We start from the raw sequence: 13637 nt of genomic DNA on the forward strand, positions 1-13637 counted from the left end.
ACTGCCTGTATTTAATGAACTAAAGCAACGACTCATCTGTGTTAAGACTCTAGCATACTTTGATCCAACTAGACCAACCCAGGCGATTGTGCTAGTCCTGTGGGATTAGGTGCCTTCTTGGTCCAGACGCAAGAAGATGGTAACTATAGGCCTGCATAGTATGCAAGCAGATGCAGATCGAAGATACTCTCAGACTGAAAAACAAGCACTAGCGTTAGTTTGGCGTCGTCAGAGATTTAATGTATAATATGAAATGGAGTTGAAATGTATTACTGATCATATGCCATTGGAGGTCTTATACTCATCAAAACCCTCTGCCAAATTGAGAGGAGGTAATAAGATTTCTACCTCACCATTTCAGAGTGAAATATCGACCACGACCCACAAATGCAGCAGGTGCACTGTAGAGATTATCTCAAATTCCAGCACCGTGTTACAGCATTGCAGAGGAGTATGTAAACTTTCTGTCTGCAAACGCAATCCCTTATGCTCCGTGAGGTGGAGGAAGCCTCGGTAGTGGATTCAGAATGTATACAATTAGGATTGATTAGAACGGATGAATTGGAAAATATGCTACTGTGTATTAAAGAGATAAGGGGGAACTTATACTTGCAGGAAAACTAATCAAGTGTAGAAATTGAATTGCTATGCCTAATAAATCCCATAGAAAAATCCTACAACTAGCACATGAAGGACATCAAGAGGTTGTGTGCAGGACCGACTTGAAGAATTACGGGGCCTGGTACAAACCGAGGACGAGGCCTCTTATGCTCCCCAGGTCCTACCTGTGGGGCGATTGAAGAGGCGGCGGTGGCACTGGAAAGAGCCCATCCAAGGGGTCCTCACACAGAAGTTGGACCAGGCTTGAGTGATCCACACCTGGGTGGGCTCCCTCCATTGTTGCCACCACACAGGTGGGGCCTTTGCAAGCGCGGGGCCCACTGCAGTCGCACTGATGGCACAGATATCAAGCCGGCACTGGCTTGTGTGAACTAAACAGCAAATACAAGAAAAAGTCTAGTGGGTAGGGATTGGTAAGGATGTAGAGCGTATGGTTATCTCCTGTCCAGCATGTTAAGTTATAGAGTCCAAACCAAAGCCTGAACCAATTAGGAGGACAGCTATGCAAGCTGGACCTTGTGAGGCTTTGGCTATTGATCTATGTGACATTCCAACAGGCCATTATGTCTTGGTCATTGTAGATTACTATTCACAATGGCAGGAGGTGGTAATCCTTGAGAACGAAACCTATTCAACAATAATTGGGAGTTTGGAGGGGATATTTACCTCGCATGGACTTCCTAAAAACTTATAGTGAGAGACAATGGGGTCCAATTTACATGAACAGTGTTTCAAAATTATTTGCAATTGAATGGCCTGGTTTATAAACTTGTTACACATAACTGGATACAAGCTAGTGGAGAAGTGGAACATTAACATTGAGACACAAAAGTTTCAGGGTCAGCAATACAGTGCACACAAGGATCAAACAAAAACCATCCTTTTACATGGAGATAAGATGTTTGTGACGGTAGGGGCAGTGTGGCGCAGTATATTAAAGGTTAAGTCCACTTGTTGCCCCTACCAGTCAAGATGGTGGTCCTATGTATGGGCCATCTTAAGGCTGCAAATGGCTGCCAGCCCGGTTAATGCCTAGATCTCTATATGACTCATTGTCGGCTTGGGCCAATAATCAAGGTCAAGTGACTGGCATACAATGAGTCAGCTAGCCAGCCTTGTGTGGAGACAGATGCAGGGTCTATGGACAATGGCGAGGTGGGGAAGGACAAGCCCTCCTGTTGGGGAGATCCAGACTCCAAAAGCGGTGTCTACCTCTGCAGAAGGTATGGAGCTGAAATCGGGGTTTGGGTTTTAGCCCCGTTTCCCATTGATCAGTACCAATTTTCTCGCACTCACAAGCCCTGCCCCTAAGGGTAGTCCTTAGGCACTGGCACCACCCACATCCCTGATTGGTCCATCCCGAGCAAGCCACCAGCTCCTGCTTAGCTCAGCAAAGGTCTCCGCTGATTGGTTGGCACCCAGTTCTCCATATGTTCAGATGGAGGCCAGGAAACTATACAAGCTTATGCCCATCAGGGCTCCACAGCTGTTCATGGTCGGTCTCTGTGACTACAGGCCAACTGGATGGGTGAACTGTAGATTAAGAGGGTGTGAGCCCTAGTACTGGAATACTCTGTGACGGACGGAACGAGGAGGCATCCAGGGTAAGCTCGCTTTGGCAGTGCCCTGCAACCAACGAGCAAGCAGTCCCCTTTGACCCTCTTTTCTAGTGAGTTGTTACCGTATTTGTGCATTGTGTTGTTCCCTGTTGGCTCCGACCAGAATTTAACACCCTCGTTCTGCCTGATGTTTGTAATTCATGTGAAAGTCTATCAAGGTTATTAAAACACAAAACATCACTAAAACTTTCTCCATCATTTGAGCCCTAACCTTATCTCCTAAAAGAGAACAGAAATGAACTCTGATCGTTTTGAAGGATTCAGGAGAATATTGTCCTGGACTCTTTTTTGTTATAAAGTTTGTTGAAGAGGAGGAGACATCAGAAGTAAAACAACATCCACCCAAAAAAAGCTTGGATCCCACAAGAGAATAGTGAAACTGCATTCACCATTACCAGAATCAGAGTCAACCAGGCTTAAAAGGGTAATTAAGCTACCCGTTTGTGGGAGTGCACTCGCTGGCGCTCGAGCGCCTGACGTCACGGCGGTCGGGCGATTCTTGGCCAGCTAGTTGAATGCGTGGGGGGCCCTCATTGGCTGAACCACGCACGTGACCAGGGCAAGCGCGACAAATACACACACACATATATATATATATACACTAGCTTTTGTACCCGGCTTCGCCTGGGGAATATAATATTGAATACATGTCCCCGTCCCCGTCCCCCCCGCTGTCGGCACATCTCCTCGGCGCCCCCCTTCCCCCAGGCGGTACATCTCCCCGGCCCCCCCCTCTCCCCGCCCCCATGCTGCTGGATGTAGTGCGGGGTGAGATTTGTCTCTGTCTGTGTGTGTGTGTCTCCCCCCGCTGCCGAAACATGTCACGGCCCCTCCCCCCCTGCTTGCGGCACATCTCCCCGCACTGCTGTGGTATGTCCCCTCGCTGCCAAATCCGCAGCAGAATGACCTGTGAAAGTTTTGTTTTGCTCCATGGTGCCGTTTCTAAGATTTCGATGCTTCGGACATACAAAACAAACAAACAGACGGAATCCAACTTATATATATTTATTAAGTTATGATGGGTGAAAAAGGCGACGGAAAACCACCACCATTAGCATATAGCCAATAAAGAATATCACTTGTGAGCACATTCACATGTCTGAGACAGGTCTGCAACCCTGCCTTTCAACTATTATCACCTAGCATACAGTGTTCCCACTGCAGTAAGGGATTCTGGGAAATGACATGCAAATGAGCACACAATGTGTGTGTATATATAGTATATAGTATATATAGTATATATATATATAAGTTCAGCCCTTTGAGAAAGTCGCCCAGTGGTGACGAAACGCGTCAGGTCACGCGATTACGTCATTACGACGCTGCGCACGAGGCCACATCCAGCGTGGGATTCATACGGCGGCCATTCGAAGTGGAGAGGCGATTGTCTGGACTCCGGTGGACTAATTTTACTCGGCAAACAACACCCCTGGCATCCGGTGAGCTGCGATCACTTCACGCAGCCCTGAGGGAGCCCACAAGTGCGGACGTTTGCAGCACAGATACCGGATGGTGGTGATATTATCACAAATTGCCTAATTATCATTTTAATCTTGTGTGTGTTTCTTTCCCCCCCCCCCCCTTCCCTTCCCAATATTAAATACACAGTTTTATGCTATGGGGCTATTAGAGAGGGTTGAGGTTCCTTACAATGCATCTGATCTCGGATGCGCTATTAGAGAGGGTTGAGGTTCCTTACAATGCACTTACCTGAGTCAGCCGCCTCCTTTCTGCCGCCCTCCAGCTCCTTTGGAATCTCAGCGTTAAATGACGGTGCAGACATCGCAAACAGGTCATCGCACGGCGGCACGTTGCCATGGAAACGTGACGTCGCAATGTCATTTGACATTGTGAAGTCATGTTGCCATGGAAACGCGATGTCCCGTGACGTCATTCGATGCCTGGTTACCATGGCGACGTGTCGCCAAAGACTAGGTAGGAGAAGTTGCTGATGCTTAGCGCGGTCCCCCGGCATTTAATTTAAATGCCTTGGGGGAGAGTACGGGACCTCTGTAACCGCCGCAACCCACCCCCAGAAAATCTCGCACCCCCAGCCCCACAGTTTGCGCACCCTTGGCTTAAGGTATTGCCCGCCTTTACCCTACAAAAGCACCACTGACCACAACTACACTGCATTTCATATTTTTGTTCCTCTTTAACCCCTTTGAGTGCCAGAGGTGCTTGCAATGCTCCGTCCCTAAATTGCTGAGGAACTAAACAAACGAGAAGGAGCGGCTCAGTGAGACCCCGGCTCAATCCCCGGTGTCCGCTCCTTGAGACCTTGGGCAAGTCACTTTATCTCCCTGAGCCACAAGCACCAATAACAGATGTTTCAGTTCATCTGGGCAGGGATTGGTGTCTGCAAAAATTCCTGTGCGGCGTACTGCCTACTACACTGTAATAGTGAAGCACTCACATGAAAAATAATTATTTTTTATTATTATTAATAACATTAAATAAATCCGTTTAGCCCCGAGCAAAATGCTTTGGTCCCAGCAAACTGACCTGTAGCTTCAGTTCTTGGGCATTCACTTTGGTCAGTTCAAGAGACTGAAGCTCCTTCCTCAGGTAGGACTCCAGCTGTTCCAGGTACCGCGGCTTGGACACCACATTGGCATTGTAATCGGCCGTCCTGCAACGTGTGAATGGCAGTAATGGATACAGTACTCAAGCTGTTCTACCTATTTCCCCATCCATTACTTATTGTTTTATGCACTGATTAACCCTTTGAGTGCTCCATGACACAGCCACTAGGTCAGGGGTGGCCAACTCTAGTCCTCAAGAGCCACCACCAGGTCTGGTTTTAAGGATATCCCTACTTTAGCACAGATGGCTCAATCAGTGGCTCAGTCATTGACTGAGTCACCTGTGCTGAGGCAGGTATATTCTTAAAACCTAACCTGTTGGTGGACCTTGAGGACTGGAGTTGGCAACTCCTGCAATAGGTCATAGGGGATCTGACTCTCCAGGTGTTGACCTGGTCCCATAAATTTCCCTAGACACAAGCAATAAGATCTTGATGTCCTATAGGGCCACCAGTGTGCTAGACCTTCTGACATCAACAGGGCCATCAAAAGGGTTAACTACTCATGTGCCCTTATGCATATCACATGGGTGACACTCTGGCAGGCCTTGTGACAGCCAATGAAAACGATCACTTTTTTTGCCTGTTTTCAAGGGGAGATCGCGTTCGGTTCGGTAATTAGTAAATCTAATTGGAAGACGAGACTTCTTCTGCACATCACCACTGTGACTTTGCAACCACGTGATCCCTACTCAAGCCACCACATGATTGAAGCTTGCCAGACTGGCCGAGTAAATCTGGTGTCCCAGCCATTCAAGCACTGAGACGGGCAATTAAGAGATCTAACATAAACCTGAGGTTTGCTACAATCTGCACATGTGACGGCAGTAGAGGACTTCATCTGCCATTCCCAACACTAGGGGCTGGAACTCCATGTGATCACTACACAAGTGATATGCTCACAATGCCGGAAGGTCTAAGGCCCTCAGGTACATAAAGACTAATTAATAGCAACATTCGACTGAGATCACAGCAGTCAGTTCTTTAGCTTTGGATATATTGGTATTGGAAGCTTATGTATATGGAACACTGATGCAGAATGTTGATGTTGGTCCAACCTGCAAAAACACATTTCCCCCCAAGTAGCATCCATTGCATTTCGCAGCATCACCCTCACCTGTAATACTTTAGGACGGGAGCTGTGCAGGGTTTGCGCTTCTGCAAGATGGTTTGCCCTGCTCCATATGCGGGCCAGGTGGACACGTGACCAGGCCAGGACTCGCCAAGGGGCTAAAGAAAGAATCAGTGGGTCAGTTTTCATTTGAACCATTACATTCTTTCAAGCATACTTCTTGGGTTCTCTTAAAGAGGCAGTCCCAATCAAGACACTACAGGGGAGATTTACTAAGCACCGACTCGGGTTTTCGCACCCCCCACCCCGATCCGGCAATAACTGCCATTCATGTCAATGACAGTGAACGTGGGATCAGGGTGCGATACAGGCGTTTACTAAATCCCAGTGTTAATTACATAACTATCAAAGCATAGCTCAATCACTACCCAGCAATGGCTCACACAAGCGACATTAGACCACAATTAAAGTTCATGATAGAAAGAGGAAGGTTATGGTACGCAAGGGGCCTTTGTGAACATGCATCTCACAGGCCCACTATATCTAGGCATTTCCCGTCTGCTTATGCAAGATTGTTGTCCTGAGTTGTAGTCTACCAGGTTTCCCTTTGAGAAGCTGAACTAGAAACGTAGCGATGCCTCAGTGCTACATTCTATGCAATGCACTCAACATGCGACAACATAGGGACTTGTCTGTGATCCTCACACACACTGATCAGTCCCGGTGCTGTGTGCAGTAGGGAATGTACTCACTGGGTTGCCCTTGTGATGGAAGACGGCCCTCATGTTGGCATTGGTACTTTGATCAATTATCGGGACGGAGAGATGAAGGGATGACCTGCTGAACAGAATAACATGTCACCGGTATGAGAAACTCCAGAGACGGCAGGAAAATTACCATCTGAAATGCCACGTTTTCACATTTCCACACTCTCGATGCCATAAGGTCTGTGACAACAGGTTGTGGAAGATACTAGAACCCCATATTCACCAAGCAGCATTCTGCCATAAGATACCTACCAGCGCTGGGAGACGCCCAGCAGCCTATTGCGTTCAAGATACTGTATTTTATGCTGACAGCTGCTTAGTAGATATGGCTGCAAATATTCTGTGATATTGGGTGGCACACTTTTCTGGGCCTTACTTTGCAAAGCTATTAAAGAAGCTATCCCCCCATGAAATTCAAGACCATTTCTTTCACCCCATTATATTTTGGGTGGTCCCTTGTAGCGGATTTGTGTTACTTGCAGCTCCAGGGAGACCCTATGTCCAGAATTTCTGCATCTTGTTTCCGTTTGGCAATTTCACGCTACAAATTCCATATGGCGGTGGGGTCTGCCAATAGCAAGCAGTGACATCGCCTCCCGGTGACATACCACTTTCCTTAGGCCACGGAAAGACTCCTGTGCGGGAGCCCGTGCCCTGTAGTGATTTCATTTTGGTGCCCGAGGCACAGGGAGATAAAGTGACATTACCAATGAGCTAGTCCTTCAGCTCGCAATAAAAATACAACAGTTATGCACAGCAGAAAATGCAACATTATACCAGTGGGTGCTGACTGGATGTGTATACAGTCTGTGCACAACACATATAAGGCAAGTACCCAGAACATAAAAACTGAGCTCTTTCAGTCACACAAGACCGTCATCCAATATTTACATTTGGCGTGGTTATATTTGTTTAAAGGATGCCAATTAACTTGTTAAATTCTTTAGAAAACGTTGTTTTTTTGGCCAGCTGCAGGTGATTTTAACATTAATACGTATGTCAGCTTATTTTCCTTTATTTAGCCCCGGAGTTAAAGTCACAAAATGTTCGCCCTGAAATGTGATTTCTCACCGGAAAGATAAGGGAAAAACTTTCACAACCACTGTTTTACAGGATTTACAGAACGGGCTGGACTTACACGTCAGCATCACATTGTTCTATAATATAAATCAACAAGTTATTAATACTACGCAGAGTCTTTTTTTTTTTTTTTACACAAGCGCCTATGAGGATTTTGATTTTTCCATTCTGTGTAATAAGAAATTCCTACAGCAGCTTTACTGGGAACAGCTTCCCGCATAGCAACTTTTTCCTCGAAGCCAGACTACACCCCAAAAAGGTCTGTTCTTTAAAAAAAAAAAAAAATTATAAAAAAAAATAAAAATAAAAAAAAGCCAGCCTCACACTGTTGAGACGCACAAGGTCAAAACAGCTGTCTGTGAGTGGTTTGACTGGCTTTGCATCTAATCCCATGCTGTGCTTAAAAGATGTGTGAACAGCAGAGCATTTGCTTATAAGGGTTACATGTAAAAATGGATTTCGGGCAAAAGGTAACACGTCATTTCCCAGAATCCCTTGGTGCAGTGGAAGCAATGTATGCTAGATGATAATGGTGAAAGGCAGGGGTGCAGACCTGTGAATGTGCTCACAAGTGATATTCTTTATTGGAGATATAGATCTATATCTCCATCTCCAATAAAGAATATCACTTGTGAGCACATTCACAGGTCAGCAACCCTGCCTTTCACCATTATCATCTAGCATACAGTGCTTTCACTGCACCAAGGGATTCTGGGATATATATATATAAGCCAGTACTGCCGTCTGGTATCAGCAATGGTCTGAGCAGAAAGGAGAGGACTCCATTGCTGATACCAGACGGCAGTACTGGCTTATGAGAGCCTATCTCATACCTGCTTTTAAACCCTGTACTTTTGTGAGTGGGCATTTGACTGTTGTTATTGTTCTATAAACTATTTGTTATACTTTAATGCACTAGGTGTGCGCCTGTTTCTTTTCTTTTCTTTTTTCATAGGTATCAACAGGGAGTAGTGACCCTTTTGAAACGGGCTGCCATATATCTGGATGCTTTGTTCTGGAACTGGACTTTGTGCTTTCTGAGGTTTTTTAGGTTTTTCATTCATTTTTATATATTTTTTATTACAATTTTTAGATTTTTTATTATATACTTTTTATATGTTATGGTTATTTAGTATTTTTTATATATTAAAGTATTAGGTCTTTGTTATTGAACATTTTAAATACGTTATAGAACCTATTACCCTTGGTTAATACTGGTTTGGATTTAATTTACCCACATACTGTATGCCACCCCATTGGATGCTTTCATAGTTGGTTTTCATTAATCACAGTTTTGTATAGGCTGTATTAGAGGCGCTACTTCGTTCTTTTTGTTTGATATATATATATATATTTGTTTTTTTCCATTTAAACATATTAAAGTTTTTAAAAAAAACAGTAGTAGAATGGGGACCTGCCATGGCTGCGTCTTTAATGTTAATGGTAAAAGATTCACATTACATTAAGCTCTTCATAGGTGACAGGAAAGACCCAAGCCCTTATTTACCGAGATGAGTGGGTTAATGCACAAGACTGTTTACTAAACATGGGCCAAAATGTAACTAAATTCAAGCAGGATATACTCTTCACTCGTACACTAAAATGTTATATTAAAACTGTTCAAACTCCTGCTGCTACCACATGGTCCCTGTCACAAGCAGACACATACATGCCAGCTCAACACGTGACAGCAGAGAGACGCAGAACATTGAACATGGCAGACACATACATGACAGCTCAACACGTGACAGCAGAGAGACGCAGAACATTGAACATGGCAGCACACCTGTAGGAAAACCATGAAGTTCATTTATTGGTATTATTTAGCTTGGTTATGTTATTGATTATATTAAAATCACACACAGTTACTACCTGGCATAAAAGCATTCAAATGGCAGTTTGGCTTAATTAGTGTGTAGCCATTTGGCTGCCCTAGGAGCAATATAGAAAAAAACCTCAGCGATACAACACAACTCTTCCAATGTAACCACTGGGCCGTTGGCACTTCCCTGCAGGAGGGATCACATGTGACTGGCGCCCGGGTGCCACAAAAGGAAATGGAGGCAGAGCCACTTCCGTTGCCATTTGGCTGGCCGCCCCATAGGACTGGTCAGCCCAATCACCCCCTAGATAACGAGGAAGTACTTATGAGGTAACGAGCACATTATAGGGGGCTTCCGGAGTGTCAGGCCCCATGCCATACCAGTTACTTACAAGGGCACTGTAAACGTTAATGGTGGTTTCATGATTACATTTGCAAATGTAGAATCTGAAGCTTTACTGCGAAAACATTCATGATAAATACTACAAAATATACAATACCCAATACACAATACCCAATGCCAACACCAAGACTACAATTTACCCAGTTTCTAAAATGACCAAACAGTCTTTAAAAGACATGACATAAATGTTGCATGCAAAAACAAACCCCTGAAAGCAAAAGGAGAAGAACTGCGATTGTTATATATTTCAATGTCAAGGGATTGGGGGAACACTTAAATGGTATAAACCAGACTACAGGAGAGAGTGCAGCTATCAGAGTACCTTCTAGGTACTGTACAAAAATAACAAACGGATAAGCATACCAAAAATATGATATATATATTTTATATATATATATATATATATATATATATATATGTTTGTATATCGAATAGATATATATCATTCTCTAATATCCTTATCTTACTGCCTCAAAGCGGCGGGAAGGTGCCAATGGGTGCTCAGGAAGATGTTAGTGGCACTTGTGCCGGCAGGTTTAACCATACTAAGAAAGCTTGAACAATATACCCAGCTAAAGTGGGAAAGGAACTTGCCAACATGCAAATGAGGCCAGTATGGCAAGTAAGCCCTCATTCCCCAAATAAAGAACCCACCGTAAAGCAATGACCCTCATTCTGCGGAGGCTGGATTGTCCCTGTGAGTGACAGCGCTCAGGAGAAAGACATGAAGGCAAAGAGTGCAAAGAATCCCTGAAGGTTAAACAAACGTCATTCAAACCTCAATCTGGCTACCTACACCTGCCGGACTCTCTCCAGTGCAGCAGCACTGCAGGAACTGGAAGGGGAACTTGAAAAGATGAAACGGGATATTGTTAGCTTTAGTGAAATAAGAAGAAAGGACGAAGGCCTCATTGAGCTCAAAAGTGGACACCTATTCTATTCTGTCAGTAAGCCTCAATACACATGTATGCAGATGACACAATCCTATATGCACACAGCCATAGCCTCTCTGACCTTCAACACATACTTCAGTCTGACTTTTTCAGACTCGAAAACTGGATTTCCCAAAACAAACTGTTTTTAAACACTGACAAGACTGTAACAATGGTGTTTGGGACCAAGACTACATTTTTAAAGCTTCCAGCGACTGAGCTCCAGATTAGAACCAACACTAACACCACCCTAACTCCTGTTACTAGTTTGAAATACCTGAGCATATGGTTTGACTCCCACTTAACATTCGGGATGCACATTGATACCCTGACAACCAAGACCTATGCCAAACAAGGGGTACTTTACAGGAACAAATCCTCCCTAAGTTTCCTGGTCAGAAAACGTATCGCACAGCAGATGCTAATGCCAATTATTGACTATGGAGACATAGTATATGACTCGGCACCTCAAACCCACCTGAGCAAACTTAACACCCTCTACAACTCAATTTGTCGTTTTGTTCTCCAATGCAACTATAACACACATCACTGCGAAATGCTCAAAGAACTAGGTCATCACTCGAGTCTAGGCGCAAAGTTCACCTTTCCTGTCTTGCCTTCAAATTCTTTATGGGCAAGCTACCCAGCTACCTGAACAAGCTCCTCACCCCTACCACATGCAGCACCTATCACCTGAGATCAGACTCCAAAAGACTGTTCATGGTCCCAAGGCTCAACAAAGTATCCGGCCGCTCCTCCTTCTCTTACCGTGCACCTCAAAACTGGAACAACCTACCAGAGACTTACATCCACCACCAGTCTAAGTTCTTTCAAATCTAAGGCCTCGGCCATGTTACGTGCTTGCTGGCGGAAGCGCGCTGAGGCGCGCTCCCGCTCAGCACTGAGCCCCTACAGCCGCAATTAGAGCGGCTTTAGTAGGGGCTCACCTGCGCTTACGCGCGCTTGCGGAAGCGCAGGTCTTGGGGGAATTTAAAATTCCCCCGCTTGCCGGCGAGACAGGCCGGTCACGTGAGCGGTTCGCCCAATGAGGGCGAACCAGCTCCGTGACGTCACTGGCCCGCCCCCGGCCAGTGACGCGCCCGCCCCCGGACCGCCCCCGGACCGCCCCCGGACCGCCCCCTGACGGCTGCTGAGAGCGCTTGCGGTAAGCAACCGCAAGGCCAGGGAAAGCACCCGTTTTCCCTGCGCCTCAGCGCGCCTCAGCACGCCAGCAGGGACCGTGGACTCGGCCTAAGACTGTCACACATTTTAATCTGGTCTGTAACTGTTTCATACGCCCATAATACAAATTATCTTTAACTGTGCATGCAATATCTTGTATATAATGTATACCCTGCTCATTAAGTAACTGTAATTGTAAACATGTATTATTTGTCTTAACCCTGTGCCCAGGACATACTTGAAAACGAGAGGCAACTCTCAATGTATTACTTCCTGGTAAAATATTTTATAAATAAATAAATAATTACAGAGGTACAGATAATGGAAGAATCAGTGGAGGAGAAGGCTTCATTGTTAACAAGAGATGGAGAAACAACAAAGTGGAATATGAACGTTGATCGGAAATGAAAAGCCAGAATCAACATTCAGTTGACAAAGAGATACAGGCTTCAAATTACCCAAGTATATGCTCAAACATCAATTCACGCAGACAATGAAGTGGAAGACTTGTACCATGAAATTACCAACTTAAGGAAAATTGTCGCCTCAAGATCATTGTGGGAAATTTCAATGCAAAGAATGGTGTCCAGCACAAAGACGACACATCAGTACGGTTACAAGAATGATTGCGAGGACAGATTGGTAGAATGTCAAAACTTCTACATTATGAATTTATTCTTCAATAAGAATCCAAATAGAAAATGGATCCAATGGAATTAAGAATCAAATTGACTATATTCTAACGAACAACAAACCTGATTGAAAACCGCTCAGTCCTTAGCCGTTTCAGTCTTAAGTACATTCTTTCCCCATGGAAACAACATAAAACCACCCACAGCATACATCAGCTGTTAGATTGACAGTTTTACGACAGAGAAAAAAACTCTACAAAAACTACGTTTAAACTTCTCCTCAATATCTAAACGCACTAATAACTGCACTTCTATAATACTTACGACACACGTGAGTTGCATCAATAGATTCAGGCGTTCAAGGTGGATGCAACGAGGCTAAATATGACCGTCTTAATCCTAAATTTGAGCAACAAATGGATATCTGTCCTTGACACCTCTTACCTATGTAGTGTGTGGTATGGTTTGATTTGTATTCTTGTCACAGATACAAATATGTACCTGTTATGCAGAGGAGATGACTTCACATGAAATTCTCATTTTTAATTACGTCACTCTTGGGTTGAATACTTTCTTAGCCACACCCCCTGAAACTTGCAGAACCCTCCAGAGAATGCTTTGAAGGTAGCCCTAAAAGGATCATGTTTATAAAGTTGTCAGGAGAGCCATATTTTATTCCGATCTCTAGCAAAACAGTATCTCGAGACTATCAGCTCCATACCACCCATCTGGTACATTTAGTGGGCCATACAAGATAGGCCCCCCAACTAAGTTTCTTTGATGCCCAGAGCAGACCCATGAAAAGTCCTGACCAGTTACAAAGCCAATACAATGTATTTGTAAACCCAACTTGTACCTTCATTAACCCCTTAAGCACCAGATGGATTAAAATACATAATATCTCATGATATTATCATGACAGT

The 13637-nt window shown here is 44.6% G+C and overlaps 1 protein-coding gene across 6 annotated transcripts in view; it reads right to left on the bottom strand.

Annotated features, from left to right (window-relative positions):
• The window catches only part of TSNAXIP1 (translin associated factor X interacting protein 1), a 93669-nt gene that overhangs the window by 78511 nt on the left and 1521 nt on the right, over positions 1 to 13637 (bottom strand). For 3 of the 6 annotated variants that reach the window (XM_075577133.1, XM_075577136.1, XM_075577134.1), the window contains exons 2-4: positions 6649 to 6733; positions 5942 to 6054; positions 4746 to 4872 (exon numbers count right to left, since the gene is read on the bottom strand). In XM_075577133.1, the coding sequence (XP_075433248.1) occupies positions 4746 to 4872; positions 5942 to 6054; positions 6649 to 6733 (325 nt within the window). Of the gene's footprint in view, positions 1 to 4745; positions 4873 to 5941; positions 6055 to 6648; positions 6737 to 13637 lie in introns of all 6 variants that reach the window. The other 3 variants (XM_075577132.1, XM_075577135.1, XM_075577137.1) reach the window with 1 other exon arrangement.

The sequence above is a fragment of the Ascaphus truei genome, chromosome 19 (assembly GCF_040206685.1).
Source record: "Ascaphus truei isolate aAscTru1 chromosome 19, aAscTru1.hap1, whole genome shotgun sequence".
NCBI lineage: Eukaryota > Metazoa > Chordata > Amphibia > Anura > Ascaphidae > Ascaphus > Ascaphus truei.